Source organism: Argiope bruennichi, chromosome 4 (assembly GCF_947563725.1).
Source record: "Argiope bruennichi chromosome 4, qqArgBrue1.1, whole genome shotgun sequence".
Lineage (NCBI taxonomy): Eukaryota > Metazoa > Arthropoda > Arachnida > Araneae > Araneidae > Argiope > Argiope bruennichi.
The window spans coordinates 96,112,735-96,139,966 of record NC_079154.1 but is presented as its reverse complement, the minus strand read 5'-3'; the positions used below and the strand labels follow the sequence as shown (position 1 = coordinate 96,139,966).

Sequence of the window (27,232 nt, the reverse complement as noted above, 5' to 3'; positions counted from 1 at the left end):
TGGAAATGGTCTCCTCGAATCTTTTTTACATACTCTGCATTAAAGGTCTTTCTGCATAAAACTGTAGGCCTTAGAAAGCCACGAATGCCTTACATTACAATCACAAATAATAGTTACGAAATATAGAACTTTGAAGTGAATAAGATATTTTTATTGTTTATCGTGCGAGCATATATTTTGGACGTCTTTTTTTCCGATAAATTGAAGCCAAAATTTGAAACAGTACTACAATTATAATTAAAGGATCACATACTGAATTTCATTGATTTAAGTCATTATGTTTACATGCATGCGAAAATATAGATAGTCAATCCTTTGATAGATTTGCTTCAAAATTTGCCAAGATTCTACAATTTATACTCTAAACTTGTATACCAAATTTTATTTATTATCTAGTTCTTTACGTTTTATAAATATTAAGTTTACTTGTACTTGATCGCCTCACAGATAGATATAATATCAATGGATTTCGTTTAAAATATGATAGAAATCTCAAAATTTATTCTAAAGTCCATGTATCAAGTTTTATCCGCTACATATACTAATACCAATAAAGTCCATATACCGATTTGCTAGCTCAAAGCAATTTTGAGTTAACGCGTTCACTACTGACAGACAGACATCCGTCATGATGCCAAAAAGAGATTTTGAACTTGGAGATTCGTTAAAAACTCAAGTTCGAATTTTTTCAATGATTACCATACTTTCTCTATACTTCGTTTACGAAAAAGTAATAATTTTTCTAGAGTCTTTAAATTGTTTTTCCAAAATACTTCCATTTAAAAGTAGCAAAGTAAGTTTTGTCAGGTCCTTGTTTTATCTCATCCACTTACCCTTTTTAATTAATTTTAAATTTAAATCAGGCAGGTGAAATCCGACACACAATGTCCCATCTTCCATTTAGAGACGTAATTTTTATATTTCTTCTTTTAAATAATTTATCTTAACAGCGGCAAAAGTCTTTTTTTTTTAATAATAATTATAAAAGAAGATATCACTGATTTGGTTACTTGGACAAGGTCAAACAGATAAAATTCTAAATCGATTGTGTTGTTTAATGGTATTTTCATTTTTCTAACATTTGAATTAAAAATAATTATTTAATCAAAACTTTTGAATAAAGAGATTAAAAAGAATAATTGAAAACGAAATAAGACCTATTTTATTAATAGTAAATCAAATCAAAATTTATTAATAAATAAATCAAATCAATTGTTAAAAATTCATTTTTTTTTAAATTTTAATTATCGTTGAAGAAATAAAGCATATTTTCAAATAAAAATTTAAAATACGAAGGAAGAAAAAAAAATTTTCTTGGAAGAAAAGAACGTTCGTTTTATTTTCAGTTGGTTCCTTGCTCACTAAGTGAAACTAAAATAAAATTTTTAAAAACACCTCTGCAAAATTGAAATTCTAAAATATTAAAATACTGAAATAAAAATAATAAATTTGTAAACATAAATTAATTTAAAATTATTCTTTGTCTTAAAATTCGCTTTTTTTTAAAAAAAAATTGTATCCATCTTGCCAATTTGCATTTCATATTGTTTCTCTAAAATTATTCAATATAACTATTAGGATAATTCAATCATTATTTTACGGTTTTTAATCTTTGAAGTATTATTATTTGTATCAATGTCTTAAGCATTTCGCAGCCCTATGCTGTGCATATTGTGATGCCTCCTTTTTTAAAAAAAAAAATTGCTCAAAAATTAATAGACAATTTCAATATATTTTTAACAAAGATGTTTTATTTTAGACTAATTTAAGACACATGATTATTTATTTTAGGTTAGTTTTTTACTTTTGTAAATTTATAAAAATGCGTATGTTTATTCATTTATTATAACTCCACATTTATATATAATTTATTTAAGACAACGCTTGATATTTATAAGTACTGTAATTAAGTGATTACATTGCACGAGATAGAGATCCGGCTAATTATACTTGATAAAATATTAATACAATCTTCACATTATTTTATAGCTCATAGAATTTACATGTTCTACAAATTTACTTGTTTGTCAATTAAGCTAATAACATCTTTATAATCAAACCTTAGGCACACTCAGCCTAAGGGTCCTAAGCAGCTGCCAAGTTCTAAATCCCCACATTAATATGAAAACGCAAGATTTATTTGGGAAGTAATACAAATAGATTATAAAATTGTAGTAATTATCAAAGAAATTCTATTTCAAAATGTTGATGAATTTACGCATTTTTATATATCGATAAATTGAACCTTTTAGAGTTATGTGTTCCCGCAAGGCAATCCATGTTTATATAAGCATGTAAGTATCAATCCGTGCCATATGAAAATGCCAACCCGTATGATTATGAGTTTAATATAAAAATGCAATCACATTGACGGATGTAATTTAACATGAGATATTCACATCAGATTTGTATATTTGTTTAAAATTTTGGAAAAAATAATATCGTCAACGGAGAAAGATACTTTTCCAAGATATATTATTGACTTTTTCTTTAGAGTACTATGAACCTAACACAAAATTTGCCATATTTATAAAGCTATTAGCAATACCATTGCTTCCACGCATATCTACGCATTCCATGCACAAACAACGAAAACATTGTATTCATTAAAAAAAATGTCATTACCATTCCGTTGAATAAAAATATATGATGTGTTTGTTTGTGTGTACTTTAACATTTCAACAATTAAACCTGATTTCTTTAATATTCGGTAGAAAAAAAAAATTAGCCCTAGTATATTGACAGAAATTAATTCATGCTAGATTAATTAATTAGAAATTAATTAATCCAGTAATCTCCAATAATTAATTTTCTAATTAATTAGAAAATCATTAAATTCTTCCTAATATTTGTAAGAAATTACTTAATGTATACTACCATTGTAATTTGATGAAATAAAAATAATTGTAAATCATAAACAATTGTTTTTTTAAATGAACATTTTTAGAAATATATGTTAATATTTCATCTTTTCATTTTTCGTATCATTTCATATCATTTCTTCATATTTCCTTCAAAAGATTGTTGATGGAATTTTTTACTAGAATTTTTATTGAAGAAAATTAGATTGCAGTTCATTTTATTCCGAAAAACTATTTAAAAAAAAAAAGGAATACAGAATAATCTTATGGTGTGAGAGGTCTGATGATGCTTCGTTTCTTCGTTTTCTTCAAGAAATTATTATAATAATCAAGCAGTGATTACGTCACATTCGTTTCTTTATGAACATATTTCCACACTCTTTCTGCCAAACAAAGGGCCACTCAGCTCAAATAAATATTTTTATATCAAATGCAAACAAATAAAACTACAGTTAAAATGTTGGCGATTTAGAAACAGTTATTTGAATTGCAGAACGAATAAAAATAAAACTTCCAACGCCCTTAAATGCTTAAATCAAAATTCATGCAGTGGTTCCACCGCGTTTGAATCTAAGATGATTATAGCGGAGCCAAAACTTTCGTAGTCCATTTTTAAAAAGAAAATAAATAAATAACTGAAACGGTAACCAGTGAAAAAGTGAATTCGCTTTCTAACGTCGAATCATCTCCGAACGAACTATCATTTTTTTGGTCGCGCCGGCGCATGCACTTAGGTTGTATTCTTCCAAGAGAAGCATCCCTTCCTAATAACAATTATTAGCGGTTGGCAAATGATCTCCATTCCTCCCCTAGTCACTTTGATGGTTCGAGGGGTCACTTACAGGCCTGTAATTATACCGCTACCGGTGTTGCACGAAGAAGCTTTTTATACAAGTCTCGTTGTCGGCGCTCCGGGTCATGTAAGGCCAATTACAATGAGCATATTTTTTAAGAAATGGTTATAATTGAAAGAGTGCCCCACTTTTCGAGGGTTTTGATAGATTTATAACATTTTATAATTATTTTTTGTTTAGCAAAGATGTGTCGTTCAAAGTGTGCTCTTTTTTCTTCTTTTTTTCTTTTTTTTTAATTATCAGTGTATTTGAGGAAAGACACAATAAATCTTAAACACGCAAAAAGAAAAAAAGAATTATATTTCTGAAATTCCATTCATGAAATGATATATATAAAATTGAATGATTTATCTTATTATAAAAAAAATCGAAAATATGTTTCCTTAAGGAGAAACGAACCTATTCGGAGATATCGTGTAATCTTAATGTTTTAGGTTTGATACATCTATCTTTATTTTATTTTTAATAATTTACTTTTAGCTATATACATGTACATGTTAACTATAACGTGTACACAAGAAAATAGTTAATATCATCGAATGAGTATAAAAATCTTAACTAAAACGAAAAAACGTATTATAAAATGTTTAACAAAATTTTTAAGATAAGAATAAAAACTATACGGAAATGAAATTGCAGTTTTTACACCAGAATATCAGTCGTAAAAGGTTATCACGCTTGTCAAAACAAACAAATGTGAATTCTGCATTGAAGGGAATGAAAAACGTTATTTTTAAATCATAACTTTAACATTGCCAAGAATACCCGATTGAAAAATTTGATAAAACAATAAAACTGATGTGAATTTTGCGATAAATAAAATGCATTGCACTAGCAGAATTTAAAATTAATTTTGAAAAGTTTATTAAAATTTAGATATAAAAAATTAAAAGGAAATAAAAGAGCAAAACGTAAAGTGGAATTTTTTAATTTTAACATAAAACATAAAAATAGTTTTTGAGCGTAAATATGGTAGGAGTTATTAAGATGTTGCATTAAAATTTCTAATTTAAATTATTTAAAATTCCACTTAAAATTTAAAAAATTCTTTCAACTAAGCTGCAATAACTAATAGAGCTTCAAACTTCTAAGTTTAAAGGTATTTTCTGTTGAGCATTCCATTACATGCATAACGTAATACGCAAAAACTTCGCAAAACGTAACAATTTTTAAAATTTTATTTAAAAAATTTGTATTATTATGAGGACCAAATGAAAGGCACAATTTAAATAGCAAATTTAAATTCCTGGACCCCTTTTTCCATGTATCATCACATCAGCATGTATTCTCTTCAATTCACAAACTTGTAAATAATCAAAAAATTATAATGTTAAAGATCTATTATTGGATTGGAATATCATTTAACATGTGGTTGTTCATGCTATTTAAAAATAATACATAGAAAATACCGAATTTAAAATTTTTTTAATTAAAAATAATTAAAACATATAACAACAAGAATTAAACTTAAATCAGTATTTTTTTATTATTATTATTATGATTGCGTGTTAGAAAATGACAGAAACTATTACTTTATAAAGTGATCACATTAGTTGGTTTAAATCTTTGTATTCGAAATTTCATATTATGGTTAAAATTTGTATTATATTCAAAACTTTATTTCAGGAAAAAATTGGTACCTGCTTAGAGCGTTCTTAACACTTCACCATTTTATATGAGCTTGTGTCTTCATTAAGTATAATAAAACAGAATTTGTAAGTAATTGTAATTGAATTTGAAAAGAAAGACGAATTTAAGATATTATTTAAAAAATTTCTTTAATTTACTATAAATTTCTTTAATTTTAATATCCATTTGATTGCAAAGTTTCGTTGTGATACCGAATACCATTTTAAAGGTTCAATAATATTAATTAAGGATCTGCATTATTGCGTTCCAAATCACATGAATTTTCATCTGCAGTCGACATTTATTATGGCATTTTAAAGTTTTATATTTTTTAAAAATAAATTTTACTTTGTCTTTCGCTTTTCAAAAACTTTTTCTAATTGATCAATACCTGATTGCCAGATGTCATACAGAGCTTGATTTTTATCTATTTGCTGACTATGATTCGTAATTAACTTAAACAGTAATAATGTAAATACAACTAAATTTGGATAATAAATAAAATTTTCATTTCACGTCGAAGCTAAAATTGTCACTAATTTTTGTCTCATTAACATTACCTATATTCATAAAATAAAACATTTTAAATAATTTATCCTGTTATTTAAAATGTCCCTATAAACATACAAACTATTGGATAATCTCTACAAATGTAACATTTAATTTTTTAAAGAAAAACCTAAATTTTAATTAAAGACAGTCATTTTGGTTCAAATTGAAATAAAAATGAAATTTTTAATTTGATTCAAATTTTATGAATGAAAAATAATAAAATGTTAAAAATCATTCCTCTGAATATTATCCTGTCTTCAGAATTATTATAAATTAAATAGCAATTTAAATAGATTAATCAATTATGAAATTAATCGGTTATTGTTTCAGAATAATATTTCTTCTTTATAATGTCATCTTCTAAAAACATTTATATATTAATCATTCAAATAATAATTATCGTCTGACATTTAAAATGATTTCTGGAATTTTTATTCAGATATTCCAAAAAAAATACAGGGTGTTTATAAAGTCCCGGACCCATTTTGATGTTTAATAACTCATAAAATAATAAAGATAGATTTAAATTAATAACATAAATGGTTAAATAGACTCAAAAAGTTTCATGACCCTTGTCAATGAACTTCCACGTGTGCCCCCTTCGTCGCAAGGAGAATATCAAGTCGATAGTCAATTTCACGCCAGGTAGCGACAAGCATGTCGGCATCCACAGAGCCATTTGCGCACTTTATGGTGATTAACAATGCCAGAAACATGAAAGGATGCTTCATCGGAGAACATTATGCTCTTCAGAAAATCAGCAGCATCTTCTATCCTCCTTAGCATATCTGTTGCAAAGGCCATCCTCCTAGGTCTATCGTTCGGTTCCAAAACTTGAACAATTTGAACTTTGTATGCATGCAGTCTTAATTTTTTCTTAATAACCTTGTACACCGTCGAAATTGGCATATCCAATTCTGTTGCCGCTGATCTCGCAGATATTCTAGGATTGTGTAAAAATGTCTCTCTGACACGCTCAACATCAAAATCACTTGTGCACAGACGTCTGGAACGTTTCTTATCTTCGATACTTCCAATTTCTAGAAAATTCTTTTTCCACCGCAAGATGCTGTTTTTGGATGGAGGATCTTTTTGGTAAATTCTTCTGAAATTTCTCTGTGCTTGCCCTATCGATTTCATTTCTATGAACCACCATAAAATCTGTGCTTTCTCTTGTGGTGTATGCATTCTCCTTAATATCCGCTCGAATAAAACATCACATACAAAAGTACTACATAGAACAAACACATCAAAAGTAAACATAACATTGCAATAGTTGACAAAAACAAAAGAGAGAAAAATGCAATTAATAAGCAGACAATATTTAGAAAAGTACAGATATTTAGACTGTAAAATGAAATTATCTGAAATTAACCACACGCGCAGACGATATTTACAAAAGTAAAAATATTCAAACCTGAAAAGGAAAATATATGAGTTATTCCATCAATAAATGTCATAAGTGTGTTTATATCTTTATTATTTTATGAGTTATTAAACATCAAAATGGGTCCGGGACTTTATAAACACCCTGTACATTATGAAACTTGATTAATAAGGAAATGAATATCTTTCACAATAGTGGGCAAATAAAATATTTAAAGAAATACTGTAAAAGAGAGAGAAGCTGTACAAGTTAATTAAAAGGTAATTTATTATTTCTAAAAGTATTTTAAAGCATTATTACAAGACTTTCTTTAAGTCTTTGCTACTGAATACAAACTTCTTATTTTGAAGAAATTTTTTTAATTACCTATGTATATTTGAGTATTTATCCAAACTTAAAATTTATCGAATAAAGTAAGATGTACTTTAATTATTTTCTTCTGGATTTTTAATTAAAGGTTAAAATACATTCAGTGAATATAAAAACTCGTTATTTTAATATCTGAGCATTTTTGCTAATTTCAAAATGCGTAAATAAAAAAAGGTTTTGAAAGTAATTGAGATCTTAAAACTGGTAAACTCTATTTAATATACAAATATATTTTAATATATTTTATACCAAATTTTAATATATTTTATACCAAAGGAACATAAGGTAATAAATTATTTATTTACAGCCAGATCTATGGTAAATATGGCATTTTTATAACGATATTCTCTGAGAAAATATAATTTTTTTCTGGTAACTTTATTATTCAACTTCAGCATTTCTAAATTTATTGAATTTAATAAACTTCTTTCTTTTGCCTCCTTTGGGAAATAATCCCTTTATTTGAGATTCTAAGTTCCCAATTTCGTTAAGAAATTCAAAATATTTTTCAACCCATACTGATGCCAATTTTTCCAGCAAATAAATTAGAGTAATAATGTGAATAATTTTTATTTTTATTTACGAAAAAAATTTATAATGAATGCAAGCAAACATTTCGGTAATTTTTTTCACTATTTTTAATTAAAAATAAATAAAATCTTTGATTTGTTGAATAATATATACTTCTTTAAGAATCAAATGTTTTAAAAGAAGAATTTAATCTAAAAATAATAAATTTCCTCTTTTTTTTTTTTCTTGCGAAGTCAGTTACTTGGTGGGAAACATTAAAATATCCCACCGAAATTTCAGATATGTGAAAACGTATATCAAGCAGAATTTATTTATTTATTATTATTTTGGTAACGGTTTTTTAAGAATGCAAAAAACTGCACAGTAATAGAGAAACATTGTAGAATATCTTATGAAATACGCAAATATTTTGGATGAAACAATTTCAATTTTATTGATATTATTGAATTAAGTCAATGTTAAGTTATTTTGTGCATTAAATTCAGGATAAAATTAAAATATATTACTAAAAATACTATACTAGAAATAGTGAAATCGTAAAAGGTGTCGCCATTTACAAAAAAATTTTGTCAAGCATTTAATTAATATTGAAATAAAAACTAATTTTTAATGAAATCAATTACATCTGGAGTTGTTTAGTTTTGAGATTTTGATTGATCCTTTTGCTTTTGGCCTTCTTTAAGTTTAATAAGTGCCAATTTTTAGAATTGTCTGACAATCAATAACAAAAATAAGGTAAAAAGTCAGACAAATAAAATATGGTATGTGGTCTGTTTATACATTTTTGTATTGAATGAAGTAAACATGTATTTTATACTGCATAAGGTATTTTGTAAATGAAGTATAAATGAAAAGACATATGATCAAAATATTGATAATCAATTTTGATTAGACAAAATTTATATTACTAAAGCAAATTGGTTTAAAGTAATAATATTGAAGATTTTTTTAAAGATGGTACTAATATATTTCTAAGCAACTACCATAAAGAAATATATTAGTACTATCTTTTTAAAGTGGTACTTATATATTTCTTTCTTTAATAACCATTTCATATTAGTGACAACAAGTATTACATTTAAAATCAAGCATTTTTCATAAGAATTAGAAAAATCATACTTTTACCGCATATTTTAAGTAATAATAATCATTTATAATTCTTTAAGAAACGTTCTTCTTAATTGAATCAAAGATATAATGACTGGAGTAAAAAAAGATTGACACCTTTAAAAGGCGAGAATTATGTATTGCCGAGTATTTGCATGGGTTAACGAAGTATTTTGCCGTTATAATGGTTAGGAGGAATCGGAATAGTTATTGAAATACAAATAAAAAAAAAGAAAACGCTCTATTAAAAACAAATCTTTTTCATATGTTATTAGATTGATGCACAGGTTTAAAGCAGAAAAGTTAATTTTAAAATCTTACTGTTTATAATTGTATTAAATAATAATATAAATTATCTTTCCATCTCTTTGATAGCTAAAATAGCTTGTTTAATTAGTAACAAAAATCCCTTATGTATTGTAAAGTATAAAGTTTCAATAATAATAAAAAAATATATAACAAAACTAAACATTTTTCTCCTAATCTTTTGCCATTCAATAAATCGGGTTTTAAATTGTTTTTTTTTTTTTTCAGTTGTGCGAGATGAGTAATGGAAATAGCAAAAATTTATTATATTGATCTTACAGAAGAAAAAAAAAAACTTATTCATAAATAATTTGGAACTAAATCTGGCAGCAACTAAACAAGAGAAATATCTCACAACTTGCTTATTTTATTAGAATTCATGTTTCAAAAAGAATTCAAAAATCAAGTAAACGTAGCTATTCTTTTTTTTTTTTTTTTACGAATTCATACTAAAAAAATTATTGTTCCTTCAGTTTATTGTTTATTCAATTAATTTTATATTTGTCGCAGGGCTGCCATATTGACGTTTATTGTAATAAATTTAACATTTTTTTTTTTTTACCAAATTATTTGACCTTAGAAATTTAATTATTAATTTTCATATAGTTTCTTAAAATTAATTCTAATGTTTATAATAAACTTTTAATATTAAACTATTCACTAAATCACACTTCAACGTCTCTATAACAGAGCTGTACTTCGTTGGAACAAGAATTCTATACTCTTCTTTCAATGTGAAATATTTAGATGTACTAACTGTACTAGGTGCGACTTATGTTCTGTTTCAGTACATCATATCAAAATATAAGCAAAAGAATAAAAAAATTCCCCTGGTATCTTTTTATGATTGAAATCTTATATGAATAATTATTAACTGCATAAAAACTCAAAGTATTAGTTTTTATTTATTTGTTTGTAAAAAAATAAAGGAATAATTTTTTAAATACCGTTTTCGTGTTTTATACATCTCTTCGCATAATATTGCATATGCTTTCATCATCCTTTCAGGAACAGATGCTTCACTGGCAAAGATATTTCCCAAATACATATATATGAATACCAAAAAAAAAAAGTCCTAAAAGTAATATTTAAAAACAATGCAATATTTTCGATTTGGCTGTCAGTGGAGTAAAATTAGTAATATCTCATTGAATATATTTATTGCATTAAATAAACTCTTTTTAAACTCTTAAGTTCTTATTTTGAGTTTAAAACCACTTGTAATATGTAACGATGGAATAGAAAATTAATATCATGCGTTGAATTACTTTTAGAATACATGCGATATTTTGTTCTTGTTGCCTTCCTGGAAAGTACGGAGTTTTGGCAAGAATTCAAACATTTTTTCATATATTTTATCTTTTTGTTAAGTAAATTACTGACCATATATCAATCTAATGTTTGTACTCATAAAATTTAAACTCTTTCCTAAAAGTTATTTTGCAAAAAACTAATGTTTCAATCAGTTAATCAAATTTTGGGCGCAATTTCTTCATTCTGTTATGGTAACCTTGATCCGATATTTAATCATTTACTCGAATTACCTATTTTATTGAAATTGCTATCCTTCAATTGAGAAATTACAAAAATAGGAAAATAATGTGATTTTTTTTTTAGGCCAGAGTTTAAGGAGAATAAGTGGAGGGAGCAAATGTATTTGTTTGTGTCCATTAAAGTTAGCATGTATTCTATTTTCTTCGAAATTAGATAAATTATCCATTGAAATTCCTTTAAATCATAATTTTAAATAGGATAAGAATATTCTTTGTATTTTAAATGCATTTTTAAATATTAAATCATTTTAACCCTTTCAAAAGACAAACCTTAGATACAGTTTTTACTTAAAGAATAATTAATTGTGGCAAAAATAAATTATTTATTTGGATCATTTAATGTAAATTAATTACAACTACTTTAAAATTTGTATCACTTTATGATTTTTGAAATTCAGTTAGAAAAGTTAGTTAATAGGATGGACTACATAGCTTTTGGTTTATTATCTGCTTATTTAGTTCATTTATTAAGTTTTAAATTCCATTGAAGAACTAAATTAAAAATGAAAAAAGTTTATGTGTTTTTATGAAATATACTGCAATTTATATGCCTGCAAGCTTTAGCGCCCAAATATTTTACGAAGTATCTTCTTTTTATATTTTATTTGTTTTTCATAAACGTATTAGTGGGCCACGACTTGAAAAGATCTTGAGTTTGAGACCCAATTCCACCGAATAATTGTTATATTTGTGAATTTGAATTACTTTACATTAGAGCATATACTTTGTTATTCGAAATAACAGTTGATTAGTGAGTTGCTTTTCTCTTACCTTTTCTGTATATATTCAGAATGTGACATTAGCCTCATAAATAATAGTCCAGAATTGATTAAGCAAGCCGCTTTAAAGGGGGCTGGCGTCGACTTACAAATTAAGAACAGTTGATATGCATATGCATATATATATATTACAATTCCTAAACTATATTAAGTAATTCCAAACTCGTTAAATAGAAATAAGTAAGTATAAATTTCCAAACATTAGGCTTAATATGAACATGAATAAATTCTCACTTATTCAAATTCATAAAAAAAAAAAAAATACTTATTAAAAAAAGGGAAAATAATAAGATATAGGATTTATGATGCCATTCAACTTTTAAAACTTCGCGGTGAATGATTTATAAGCATTTTTTATTTCTTCTTCCTAGAATTGCAATCTATAAATCCTATTTTTGAAATCGTATGCTTTTTCAATTGCACGGTTATTAAAAAACATGTTTTACTTGAAGATCGAATTTCCTAATTTTATCACGCTTTACTCACAAAAATCTCAGCCAGCAAATTTTAGAATGATGAATTTATGATAAATATCATCATGACTCTTAAATTTTCCGCTCAATTCCAAATTCCTAACACAAAGAGTAAAAAAACCTGAGTCTTCTTTTTTTTTTACCATCACCTCTCTTTAGAATACCATAAGATAGATAAATAATCCTTCCCTATCATTATTTTTCTATTTACACAGTTACATCCCACTGTCTGCGAAATGTTCTTAAGAAAGGTGGGGAAGGGTAAGAATTGCTGACTACAACACACGGGAAAGCTTTTTTGGAGGCACTGAAAAGAGAGGGAAGCCGCTGTGTAATAATATCCATCAAAATGGAAGAAGTTTGAGGTCAAGACAGTAATGGCGTTGAGGAGGCGGTCATCTTCGCACTACGGGGCCTGCAATTACGGTCTAAGAGCTGGGTTTTGGAAAGTTGATTAATTTGACAACAATTATTGTACACCATGACGCCATTTTTTGGAAGGAATAAAAATAGAAAAAAAAAAACAATTCCACAAATATCTGGGAAGATACCCTTCGGTACACAAATTCTTTGGATGAAACAGACGTCATGATACAAGTATAACATTGTATGTACTAAAATAGCCGTTTTAAGTTTGTAAATTTTAAAAGATAATTTAACTCATTACATTAAAATAATTGAATTTTTTATGTGGTTAATGAGTAACCAACTACCTTGACATCATAAATATGCAATTCCTGTGGCAGGATGATGATACAGAGTGGTTGCAATTATAGTGGGATTTTCCTTAATTTAATTTTCTTTATGTTTTTGGTTTGATTTTGGTTATGGAAATTTTTTTGACATCATGAAACTCTATAAAATAATTAATGAAGTGGTTAGTTCAGATCATTCTTTTAATTATAAAATAAATTCTAAAAATGTTTTAATTTACAAATAATTATACTACGCGTTAATTTGTATTCATTTCTTAATTATAGTTTTGACCATTCAGTTCGTTAGCATCATAAATAAAGAAGGAAATAATCTCTGATTCTTTAAACAAAAAATGTTTTCTTAGTTGTAACATTGAATGGAAAATAGAAACAAAGGATCATGAAAAAAATATAATATCTTTTCCGAACTAAAGAACATTTCCATAGCATTTACGCAAGAATAAACAATTTAATTAAGGCGCAAATAACTGGGATTAATTCTTTAACTAAGAAGGTAAAAATTTCTAAACTTTAACCATGTATCCATTGGACAATAATTGTTCATTCCACGCATCCTTGGAAATTAATTGTTTCATCTATAGTCAAAGAAGTTTTTGTTCATATACTTTTTGAAAAATTATATAGGTCCTAACAAAAATGCTGCCTTTATTTTCTTCGGCAATTTATTTATTTGTCTTTCTTCCTTGATGAAATAAATTCTTAAAAGAAACTGATAATATTTATTTAGTTTTTCACATCTTAAATATATGCAAATAATTCTCGAAAGTTCTTGCTTACAATTAAGATATTGTTGTGATAAAATGTTGCAATCTTGTACATCAATATAAAAAGGCCTCTTTGTCTGGAACTTTTTGTTGAAGAGACATTATTATTTAAACTATACATTCAAGGTCATTCAGTGGGCTTATTGGCCTGAAGCCCAGAAGTGTGTCTAATCCAGTGGCGCCTAAAAACTTACAGTAGTGATTTTATTTTAGTTTTGCATCAAAATTCTTTGTACATTGTAAATTTTAATAATTTTAAAATGTGATTATGGTTATTTTTAAATCGACGTAACAATTGTAAATTTTGTAATGACGCATTTTAGCTTAAAAAATATTTACATGGAAACAATTAATGAGGAAGCATCTAAACCGTGTATGTAACAGAAGCCACCTACATTATCAATAATAAGGTAGATCTGATGTTGATAATCAATATCACAGTGTATCATCATATTTAGTTCTTTAATCTTATTATTATAAAGTACTATGCCTCAATTAATAATAAAGATAAATGAATGTGTTTGTATACTGATATTCCACAGCTTAAACCATTTCACTTACAGCTACCAAATTTGGCATATATATATATATATATATATATATATATATATATATATATATATATATATATATATATATATATATATATATATATATATATATATATACCTGAAAATTGCACCTCGGAATAATCTTTTCAAATTTTAATAAGAATTTTAATTAATTAAAAATTAAGCTGAATATCGATGTTTTTCCACGATGACTCCTGAAAATATTATAGCACAAAAATGAATGTTTCCCTTTTCAAAATTTGAAAAACTGTTTTTTAATTATATAAATTCAATAGTTGTAAAAATTTGTTCAGAATTTTGACAATTTTTAAAAAATATTTTTTTTAATATAATTTACAACATTGTTGCTTTGAAATTTAAGTGTTTTTGTTGAATCATCAAATATTTAATCTCGCGTTTTCATCCATTGTTGAAAGCTGAAAAAGGAGGATTCTGCTTAATATCTGTAGAGTTTACAAGACGAATCGAAAAGTGTAGTTACAATAACACAAAACGTGGAAGATAGACGAATACGCTTTTATTAGTGCTATGATGCCATTGGACTACACTCCATTAAAAAGGTCCGTGCACATAATGAACAGAATATATGTAATAGAGTTAAAATAAGACGGTTTTAATGCCTCACAATTTGACGGAATCATTTACACAAGAATATATCTAAACGACTAAAAAGGAATGAAGTATAATCACTATCCCCGTTGAAACAGATGGTCGCTAATAGTGATTCTTTAAAGAGTATTACTTATTATGACTTTGTTTTTATATTTCCGTCTTTGACGTTCTCCATTGTTTTCGTTATACTTTTATATTTCCCTTAGATCATGTTTAAATAGTATTTAATGTAAGTGGTTTCCTGCGTCTTTATTTCCTTACAGTTCATACTATTCCACCTGTGATCTCGTGAAAATGTAAAAGCTGTATGTTGTATTATAATTTACAAAGTGTTACATTGTTATTTTAAATACAATAATACTATTTATACTGTAAATGTTTAAGTGCATATAATTTTCAAAATTATTTTAATATATCTCTTTATATTCAATATAAGCCTTAATAATGTTATTAAAATATTCACTATTCATTTTATTAATTGTAGAACATTTTTATAAAATATTTATAATCTTTATTCTATTTTCCTATAATATCACTATTAATCTTTAATACGATCAGAAGGGAAGCTGACTTGACATATCCTGTTTTGAAATCAGGAAAGAGTTAATCACTGAACAAGTTAATTTTTTTTTTTTAAACTTTTCAGTTATTTTACTAAGTAGGTATTTTCGCAGGGCAGCAGCCGCTGGAATTTCTAACTACGATTCTAAAAGAATACCAAATTATTATAACTCAAGATGCTCAAATTTGTTAAAATAATTCGGCATATGTGCGTTTTGGTCTGTCCCTAACTTTTTTTTAAAAACTCGAGCTAAATAATATAGTTTCAACTTCTATGAATTATTCAGATTGAGATATTTAAAAAAAGTTGATAAAAATGGGCTTGTATTCTAAAATATAGATTATTGTCTCATTTAAAACATCTAACGGTTTTTTTTCTCTATCTACCATTATTTTTTTCACCCAAAGAAATGCAGAATTAGACATTAAAATCCAGAGGAAGAACTTAAAATTTCAGCTGCATAAGATATGAATGAAACAATGTTTTGAGGCAGTCCGCTTTTCTTAAAATCATTTTATTCATTCAAATTAAGAAATTTCTGAAAAATGACTCATATATAATCCATTTTATTTTCAGGTCTTCCTGGTTTTCAAACAAATAATTTAAATATACTTAAATTTTATTAAATATTATAAATTTTATAAAAAGTTTATTTTAAACTATATTTGAAATCAGTTATAAATAATTTACTCAGAGTAAATATCTCAAAAATAAAATGCATTGCTGTTTTTTTTTTTTAAAGAAAGAAACTTTTAAAACTTTCCTTCGGTAATTTATAAGGAAAAGAATAAATTGGAAACTTTTGATACGTCAGTGTTCCGTGCAACTACACGATTATAATTGTTTATAATTTCTGCAAAATATGTTTTAAGTAATAATTTATTTGTAATTTTGATAATATGATAATATTTGTAGATAATTTTAATGGACATTCCCTATGAAAATATTTAACCGTTATATAGGAAACTTTTTGTGAAATAGCATGTAAAATCTCATTTCATCTCATTGGCTTTTTAAAAAATTTATCATGAATATTATATTTTTAAAAACTGTTGAATTGTGCATTTGAAGTTTATTTTTAATTTATGAAACGTCATTACTAAAATTGAGTTAGGTGTTCAAGGGTGAAATAAACGCTGCTAGAAGAAAGCAAATTTGTATAGAGGCTCTAATGTTATATAATTGCATATTCAGTTACTAATTCAATCCTTGACAAAAGATTGTATTGCATTTTTATACATTCATTTTATTTATCTCTACCATGCCAACTTGATAACAATTTAAAACCATTCTTTTTCGCACACTTTATAAAAAATTTATATAATTCCTTTCAGTTTTTAAATCATTCTATTTGAAAGAAAAATATCCGCTAAAAAATTATTCATGACTCAAAGGCATGATGAACAGCATAACTTCTAAGTGCTGTAAAAATTATTACATTTATTAATAGAATTCAAAAGATAAATATATGAAAGACAGAAAAAGTTTTTGAAGAGCTTTAATAAAATATACATATACATTTATTTCATCTGAAGAAAAAAAAAGACATCGCATTATGCACAACTATAGTAGAAATACATGGAAAAAAAGATCTATATGGTTATTCAAATCATTTATAATGTTTTACAATTTCGTTTGAATCTTTTCTGGAAAGTTCTTTGGTGCATTGTTAATTCGAATTATCAAAATTTCACTTAAAATCTAAATTACCAATTATGAGTATTACTGTTTCGATTTTAGAAACTAAACTGACTGGACTCATCTTCTTTGAAAGTTTCTCATATGCTCTCCAACAAAGGTCTTTTTCAGTTCTCAATACCCACAAAATTGTGGACCTTAGGTAAGAACGCGAATTCCTTGTATTGCATTGATAAAAATGGTAAAGAAATTTAAATATTTGGCATGAATCTAGCGAATTAAATCTTTGGTTATATCGTGCGAATATATATTTTGGACGCTTTTTTTTCCCGATCGATTAAAATCAAAATTGCTAGAAGTATAGCTGGCTGTAGTAACAATATCACGTATCGAATTTCATTGACTTAAATTGTTGTGTTTGCATGAATGCAAAAGTATAGATGAACAGAAGGTCAAATTTTGGACAGATTTGGTTCAGAATTCATCAAGAATAAACATTTTAGATGCTAAACCCGTGCAACAATTTGTAAATCTAGCTCGTTACGTTTTGTAGTTGTCAAGTTCACTTGTACTAGAACAGCCAAACAAACAGACTTCCTCTAAATGGATTTCGTTCAAAATTTGATAGGGTTGAAAAACGAGGCTGAATTAAGCCCTATTGGGAACTTTAGGCAATAGGAGATCCACAGGCTACATTCTCAACTAATTTACTCACACACGTTTTTTACTGTTTTTAATTTATATATATATATATATATATATATATATATATATATATATATATATATATATATATATATATATATATATATATATATCAGGATACTTTAAAAAATAGGTATTATGTGAAAATTGAAATAACAAAACATTTAATTGTTTCAAGAACTAATCATTTACTCAAGAACGATGGTTTCAATAAGGTTAAAGCAACCAATTTAAATTTAAGAGTAAATTAAAAACATAATCTTAAAAAACATTTAAGCATTTCTTGGTTTTTTTTAACATAATCCAAATAATACTCTCGGCAGAGCTGTTAATTTGTAAATCAGTCCGAAAACTTTTTTTTAAAAAAAGGTTAATCTGGAAGCAAAAAATAATTTAAGAAAAATAATTTTCTGAATTTTAAACGATATTTGATTATAACTTAAATCAGTTCGAGAGCAGGATTCATTCAAATGAAACAAAAGCAAGAAATTAATTTGTCCTAAAAATAATGTACACACACAAAAGATCCTAGAAGCCTAGAAGTGCTTTAGAGTTGAGGCCGTCCCTAAGCACTTGCTTTTTATCCCTATCTCATAACTTGTTCCTAGGCGATAGTAAGAAATTATTCAATTCATTCGAAATCAGCAAACTGATATTCGATTAAAATAACGGAGACAATTATATGAATAGTTAGTCAAGGGCGTGGTAATGGTGAGTTTTAATGGGTCCTAAACTAACGAAACATTTTAACGCTAAATGTTTTTGTATATACGGTAGTTAAGTCGAAAAATATGACTAAAACGCTGTGGTGTATAGATGGTGAATGGCACTCAAATGAATAACCTTTTTTTTTTTTTTGTCTTCTATTTATCACCAGTTCAAACAACAATTATAATAAATGTAAATCCCTCCAAAGTCACGGCATTATTTTTTTCGTCCACTCTTAACATTTGGCTTTAAAATATCCTAAAAATGAGCTAATAATGAGCACTAGGGTATTGGCGTTATGAACATACTCATGTCATTCACCCTTGATACGTCTCTCAGCCTATATATTTGAACATTTTAGTAAAATAAAATAAGTTACATTACACATAAATTCTCTTTTGTATATTTTTTTTAACATAGCAATTAAAATAGAGTATACAGAAAGAATTTTCTGGTTTCGCTGCTATGTTAAATGCCTCAGTGATTTAGAACAATTTTTTCTGCCTTCTTTATTTCTCTATTTAGTACTTTATATTCAACTTGAATATTTTTTGTACGAATAAACGTAGATATCATACAATTTTATGTAATATAATTAAAGAGCGCTATTTAAAATAAAATTATCGGAGCTAAAAATAAAATGAAACATACTATACGAAATCTATGCGAGTTGGTACAGATAAAACATATCCAATCCGATCGTGAAGAGAAAATTGTGCCTTTTAACTCTGTATCCATTCTGGACTCGTTTCCAAGCGGTGAGCCAGTAACTCATTCTACCTGACTTTTACGATCTCAGTCCGAAAGGCATCAAAGAAACAAAAACACGGTAGAAAAAAAAAGAGAGAGAGAGGGGAAAAAAAGGCAAGGAACGAAAAAGAAAGAGAAAAAAAAAATGCTGGGGGAAAAAAGCCCAGACGGAATATTGGACAAGAAAGGGAGGGGGGGAGGGGCACTCGGAATGTTTCTCCGTATATTTTCTTCGTCTACTTCACGGGTGGGCTCGTACTAACATGTGTTTATTGCACTGCGATCTGTCCTCACTGCTCACAAAAATAAGTTTTGAAAATTTTGTTCCCTCCACCCCTTTTAAAATGTCACGAGAGCATTTTTAAATCGAAATTTACAAATAGACTTTTTAATTTAGCGGTTTAAAAAACAAGGGGGAAAAAACATTTACAGTTGAAGCAATAATTTCTTTTACAAGGAAATTAATAATAGTATTTTCGACTGGGGAGGTCTTTGTAAAATGAGAACAAGATAATAGTGAATAATTACTTGATATATTTAAAACAACAATAAATTAAAACTGAATGATAAAAGTCACGGAAGCTTTTGTTTCAAAAACAACAGTTGAAATATAAAACGAACACAATAGTAATTTATTGTTATGATATTGTACAACGCTGCAATTATTAAATACTATAAATGTACTCTATATTATATCTGTGTGTAACTAAAGGATAATAAAAATCCAAAAAATGATATAATCAAATCACTGTCTTACAGATAACTGTCAGCGGGTTTATAAAGTGCCACAAGTCACAACACAACAACTGTCTTATAACTTTCAAAAATGCATATATTTAATGACTGAAAAAACTTAATTACGGTTCCAGCTAGTCATGATTCTATCATTTAGTGAACTGAGTTGTTTATCAGAGTACTAAAGAAAATCAGAATTAACAAATATACAAAGATTCCGTTTGTGACGTAGTTATGGAAAGGCATGAAATACGGATGCTCTATTAGTAAATTCTGAGGTAACCCTAACAATAAAAAGCGAGGTTTGCTCACTTTCTAAATGAAAATGTAATAAAAGATCGAAAGATTCTATCATACCCGTCGAGGGGGGCAAAATTGACAATTGGGGGGGAGGACATATTATCCAGGGGGCCAATTACTCCCGCTACGCCACTGGGGCCTTTTAGCCTATTCTTTTCGTTTTTGGGCGATTTGCTGCGATCTAGATAGTACCAAAACTTTGGCAACTTCTAATTAAACTAAAAAAATCATCTATTGTGTCATTTACGGATTTAATATTTATGGATAAGGAAATGCCTATTTTAAAGAATTATAAATTTTTGTTTATAATTTTAAAACAGTATAATTTTGAAAATAAGGCAACACGACATTAAAGACTGGAGAATTCTGTAAAAAAATGATTTCAAACTCATGTTCATTGAATTTCAAATAAAATTGGTATAAAGCATCTAATAAATATATAGCAGGTTTAGATCAATCCTTTTATACATTTAGAATGGATATAATAAAGCAGTGTTATCTGTCAATATTTTGCAGAAAAAATAATTAATAGTCATATAATAAAAAATCATTTTGTATATGATTTCAAAACTTATGATAAAAAGTCTATAAACACAAATTTATTATGCAGTTTTAATCGTTTTAAAGGCATTGTATTTGATCTGTAATGTATTCTTTAAACAATTCAATTATAATTCATTCTACAACGATTCTATATTTCTGTTGGCACAACAGTATAATTCTTCACATTTAATCAGAATATTTAAAATAAATCGTTAAAAATTGGTCTCAAATTATTTGCTTTTACTTTTGAAGCCATTTGATCCCTTTTCACGATTTTTTTTTCTTCTTTCCTGCTGAGTTTATAGATAATATATTAAAACGAAATTTTTTTTATTTCAACTTATACTTAAATGCAAACATTGATTATCCTGCGTTTTAACTTTAAATCGACTAAATTTTTGCAACAGACAGAATCAATACTTTTCTGTCTAACATAATTACATTAATTTAACTACATTACTCTGTTAACATAATAGGAATTTTTGTTTCGTGTATGTAATATTTTCAAATATTCCGAAGGTTAAATAATGAAATTACAACAAATAATAAATTATTAAGGCACTTATTTGATAAGATAATTAGGAAAACATTTGATCCGAGACGGATTTCTGACTAGGTAGCTGCCTAGGGCGCTAGGCTGAAAGGGGTGCCACACACAGATCGATTTTTAAAAAATATCGATTTATATTCCTAGCTGTTGAGAAAAAGAGGTAGTAAAAAAACACAAATTATATAAATTATAAAATATTTAGATAATATAATAACACTTTATCAAGAATAATTGATCTAGTACCTGTTTGTCTCGATAATCATTACAATATTTATTAACAATGAGGCTCTGATTCAGTTATACTGTATACAAATGTAGAAGTCGGACAATCGAGAATCATATCAAATATATAAAAACAAATACATTTCCACAAAGCTAATAAACTTGAAAAGAATAAGCTAAAATAAATCATTAATATATTAAAAATGTGTAGAAATGTGAAATTATATTGTCCACTTTGTTAAATGAGGGCCATCCAAAGGTTTACTGCCTTCGGTTTCAAAATACCTGAACCCGCCTTTGGATTTTATGGTGAGTGACATAGATTCTAATTAATTTTAAGATAATATTTTGAAATTATTTTATTATTATTCTAAAATTTCTTAATGAACCAAAAAGAAGTTATCGTCTGCGAGTATAAAATACTAAATACAAAGATCATTAACAATTGTTTATAAACTAACTTTTAGAATCTATGACACATCATCTTGAAGAAAGGAAGACAGCAAGGTTATCGCTTTTCATTATGAATATCTATTAAAATTTTTTAAAAATTATTGGAGAAGAGCTCGAATTACCCAAATTAATTGGAGTTAGAGCAACTTCGGAGAATCGCATGTTCGGATAATTGATAAAAAATAAAATGTTATTTATTAGAAAAAAATGTTAAAATTTATTAATTTAAATGATTACAACTAATACTGATACTTAAATACTATTTTAAAGTATTAATGTTTAGACATATGAATGCCCTTCTTTTCGCTACTTTAATTTGTTTTTATTTGGGAAAATTTTGTTTCCGTATCTTTTTCTTCCTCAAAGTAGTTCAGATACTTTTCTACTGTAAATAATACTTTTTCGGATACTTGCTTTACCATAAAATAATACATTAGAAATAAGGTGAAAATATTTTAAAGCAAAATCTAATTTAAAACTGCTTTATATTTTCTTATTGTTTTTGTACTAATTCCATTGTTAGATTTTTAGAAATAAAATTATAAAAATATTATTAAATATTTCTTTGTTTTAATCGGATTTTTTTCTTTTCAACAATTACGCTTTAAAATGAAAAAATCCAATACAACACGAACTGTAAAGTATATTCTTGACATTAATTGCCTAAAAGAAATATGTATTCGAAAAAATAAAAAAGATATAAAAAATTATTTTGTTTCTACCAATTACCATTTCATTTCAAAACAATATTGTGAATTCATGATACTACAAAGTTGTCCAGCATTTTAATGCGCTTATTCTCGCAATTTCATTAGACTTAATCGTGCATGGTCGTTATGCAACCATTAATATAAATTCACACTAAAATGAAACAAGATGTCACTTAAGTTCCTTACATCGCTTTTTTTCTTGTCCAAGCATTAATTTTCTCATACATCTCAAATAGCCATATTATGAGTCACATTTTTTTATTTATAAAATAAGCTGTGAAAGGAATTAATTATAGATGCAATCTATGTCGTTAGCATTCCAGTCATGAATCCTGGTCTATCTTTCATCCTACTTTTAGTTCATCATTCCTACTTCTACGTTTATTGTAGCGCTAATCTCAAAAGAATTTTTATTTATCAAACAAAAATAATGAATGAAATAGTCTATAAAAGCAAGATATGTTTTACGAGGTTCACAACACGCTAAAGTCGAGTTCAATGCAAATAATCCAAATTTATGTCTGCTTTTTAATTAGTAATTCATGGGCGCTTTTTAATTAGTAATTCGTGCGAATTTTCAAAATTCCCTATTCACAAGGCACCGATTTTCATGTATATGATAAAGTGCTTTTTTTAATGCGAATTGAATACATTTGTTTCGCAATAAAATTATTTTTGATGAGAAATTAACATTTTATCATTTGAGATGATATTTTTAGAAATAACCTTATTCATGTTGAGTTGTATTCGTAAATGGAATAATTTATCGTAAAAAAAAATCTTCTTTCCTTTTAGCAAGCGCACATTTTATAGTTTTAGTGTTTTAATAATCCACGAAAGAATTATTACTCTGAATCTTCCATCGATTGCTTTATATTAATTATTCTACATACTTTTCTTACTTTTATGTTTTGTTAAAATAATCAATTTATTAAAAAAAAATGCTTTAAAATGAATCATAGATGCTGTTTGAAAATTATGAGGGATTTTCTTGCCAAAGATTTATTCATTTGAGCGATAATTTAAGGAGGTATAAAACTTGCGTAAATGAATTCGTATCTAAATTAACTGAAAATATCACTATAAAAGTTTCATTAATTAGCAGTTTGAAGACGTTCGCTTGTCTCATAATTAAACAAGGAGCCTCAAAAAGTCGAAATATCTGTATATTCATTTAACCTACTTACGAGAACTAAATATTTTACAGAAAAAAAAATGTTTTTTTTTTTTTTTTTTCATCCATAGCATTTATATTAGAAAAATTTCAATGCATTGTATGAATGTGTAGAAAAGTATATTTAAACTCTGTAAGTTGCATTTACAAAGATATGAAAACATAATTGTATGCAGAACATTGAAATAATTTTTTGTTCTTTGTTTTGTAACGGAAAAATAAACCTTTGAATGAATGAAAATAGCTTTAAGATTTTACTCCACGATTTTATTGCATGAAATAAATATTACATGTTATTTGTATTCAAAAGTTGAACTTTTATATTATTTGCATAAACTATCATTAAAAGAAAAATAATATGGTGAAAGAGAATAAAATAACTTCTTTTGAGGGTAAACTCACATCGGATGAAATAATAAGCGAGAAATAAAAAGCATGTTTGACGCATGAATTATGTGAAGAGCTTACTTGATAATGATAGATAATTAGAATACAAAAAGATGGTGGAAGGAAATAAAACGAAGAATTCCAGCATGCCATGGTGAATATGCAGAAACTGAAACCTTTTGACTTAAAATCAGGATTATACCTTACTAAAATAATTTTTTTAGAGTTCGGAGATATTTTATTTTCAGTTAATGTTTTTAATTTAAATTTCTATTTATCTAGTCATATATTCATCTTTTTTATCTAAAAAGATATCAAAGTTAATATAAAGCAGGTAATAGTAACTCTACTTTCCAAATTTAAATCTGTAATAATCCAAATTTATTAAAAAAAAGAATATTCCAAATGGAACAGATAATAATTTTTCCATGCCTAGAGCTGTTTAAATTTTGGCAGTAATCAAAAGATTGAAAATCAACATATCAAAATTTTAAATGAACAATATATAAGTTTGCTTTCCGGGTAATTTAAATAATTGAATAACAAACAAACAAAAAAAAACAGTAAGACTTTAATCTCCAAATAATCAACAACGACACTTTACAAGCAAAAAAAAAAAATAATCTACTATTAAAATAATCTCTTTTCAGTGTCATGGCCTTCAAAATATGAGATAATGAAAGACTTCAAAATATATTTGAATGTCATTAACCATTTGGATATCTTTTACTTTATATGTATTAAGGTTTCGTTTATGACGCGTATAAATGGCGCGTTTATGAAAAAAAATGGACGAACTCAAATTCTCAAGGGAATAGAATAAATTAATCAGGAAAAATGAAATAAGTTCGGAAATTATAAGTAAATGAACTAAGAGTGCGAAATATTGAAAGAAAAAAAGTTCCATAGGCAAATCCCCTGTATATGCTTTTTCATTCCCCATTTGTAACTTTTAAACCATATCAACTACATTTTTTTTTTTATCAAAAGTCACAAAATTTACAGATTTAACTTCAACAGCTACATAAATAAAAAAAAAAATCACGTCAATTTCAACGCTGTTCAATGTTCAGGTTATTTTTTTATTCATTGAATTAAAATGAATGGATTTAAAATAGTTTGTTTCCAAGCTTCCAATTAATTACTCAACAAAATTTAATTTTAATTACAGTAAAGCTTTCAATTATTTTTTTTGTAATCAAAAAAAATTATTGAAGTAGACTTTTTTTTATTGTTTAATTTACCGCGGTTAAGCTTTGAAAAGCTCTTTTACAGCTTCGGGAACCTCATTATTTACATTATCTACATTTTTCTGGCAAATAACTATTGAAAGCACTTACCTGAAATTGGCATTTGGATGCAATATGTAGAACATATAGATGATGATGCAGAAGCGACGAAAGTAGCAATTCTTGCTGTCTAGCATTGTTCAAGACATCTTCGTAGCATTCATCTCAATAGACTGTTCATCAGGTTTTCTTTGACAACAACATCCATAATAAGTCTCTGAAGAATCGATTGCTCTGAGCGTAAAAATGTTCAATCAGCATTTCCAGTCTGCATTGACAGTTGAAATAAATATCTGTCTAGCTATATTCAAGAATTCAGCGAGAAATTATTGATAACGGAAATGTACAACTACATAAGCAAAATTTTTGAAATTAATAAGGTCTTTATAAAGAAGCTACAGTAACTGCATAGATGAAACCTCGTAAAATCCAACTGGAGAGAAATGAGAAAACATCAAGTTACAATGAACTTAGAAAGATAAGATGATGGTATATGTTTGACCTCTACGCATGCAAATTCTATATCAAGTCTGAAGAATTGGAGTTCAAGAAGAATACAACGACCGAAGGGAACACGTGTTTTTCAGTTTAAAATCGAAATTCTGCTTTTATTCACTACGCAATGATAAAATGTTATATAAAGGACGAAAATCAAAATATCGCATTCAAGTAATCAAAGATTTGTCATCATTAATATTTTCCCATAACGTTATTTTTCTACCGAAAATAATTTTCTACGTTCAATTCCAATAAACAGAAATTAGCATCGTTCGAAACGATTTCTGCGTCAATTATTCCGCCATGGTTCGCCCGCTGATGTCCAGTTGACAAACACTGGAGGTATGAGGAAGACTCAGAGGAAAGAGATGCTACCTGTGAATGTCAGCCGAGAGAATAGTGACATGTCACCAGGTGGGACTACTCTACTAGAGAGAGATCCATCCCTCCTCTTCTTTTAAACGGTAATGCCCCTCGCTAGCCGCTGATTGGTCGGTGAGATCGGGCTCACGTGCCTACTTACTCTTTCCAATAGCTAATTAGATCGTCGGAGATGAGAGAGAGGGATTTTTATTTATTACTATTAGTGCTAGTTCTTTGCATTGTGTCTGCGCGCCAACGCCGAATCGTTTGCTTGTGTTTATTCTAATAGGTTTTTATTTGACTCGCAGAAAAATCCGCAACCTTGACTTGAAAAAAATAGTCTGGGTGATGTGATGCAATGTTAAAGATGTAGATATTAATCAGGATGAGGTAAAAAAAAAATAGTTTTTCACTCTTATATGCTTTTATTAATTATGTTAGTTATTTCTGAAAATATTTGTATGGAATAACATGTAACAAAGCGAATTATAAAACATATAAGAGTTCCACTTATGAATGCACTCCATTCCAAACAAATGACAGATCGTACCATCAGATTAATATTGCTCACATTTTTTTT

General features: G+C 26.9%; 1 protein-coding gene across 2 annotated transcripts in view; it reads right to left on the bottom strand.

The window, feature by feature from the left end:
* LOC129967112 (protein Wnt-7a-like) overlaps positions 1–26,702 on the bottom strand; it is a 114,626-nt gene extending 87,924 nt beyond the window's left edge. For both annotated transcript variants that reach the window (XM_056081786.1, XM_056081787.1), the window contains exon 1: positions 25,843–26,702. In XM_056081786.1, coding sequence (XP_055937761.1) covers positions 25,843–25,928 — 86 coding nt within the window. In that variant the 5' untranslated portion in view covers positions 25,929–26,702. The remainder of the gene's footprint in view (positions 1–25,842) is intronic.
* Positions 26,703–27,232: the final 530 nt, after the last annotated feature.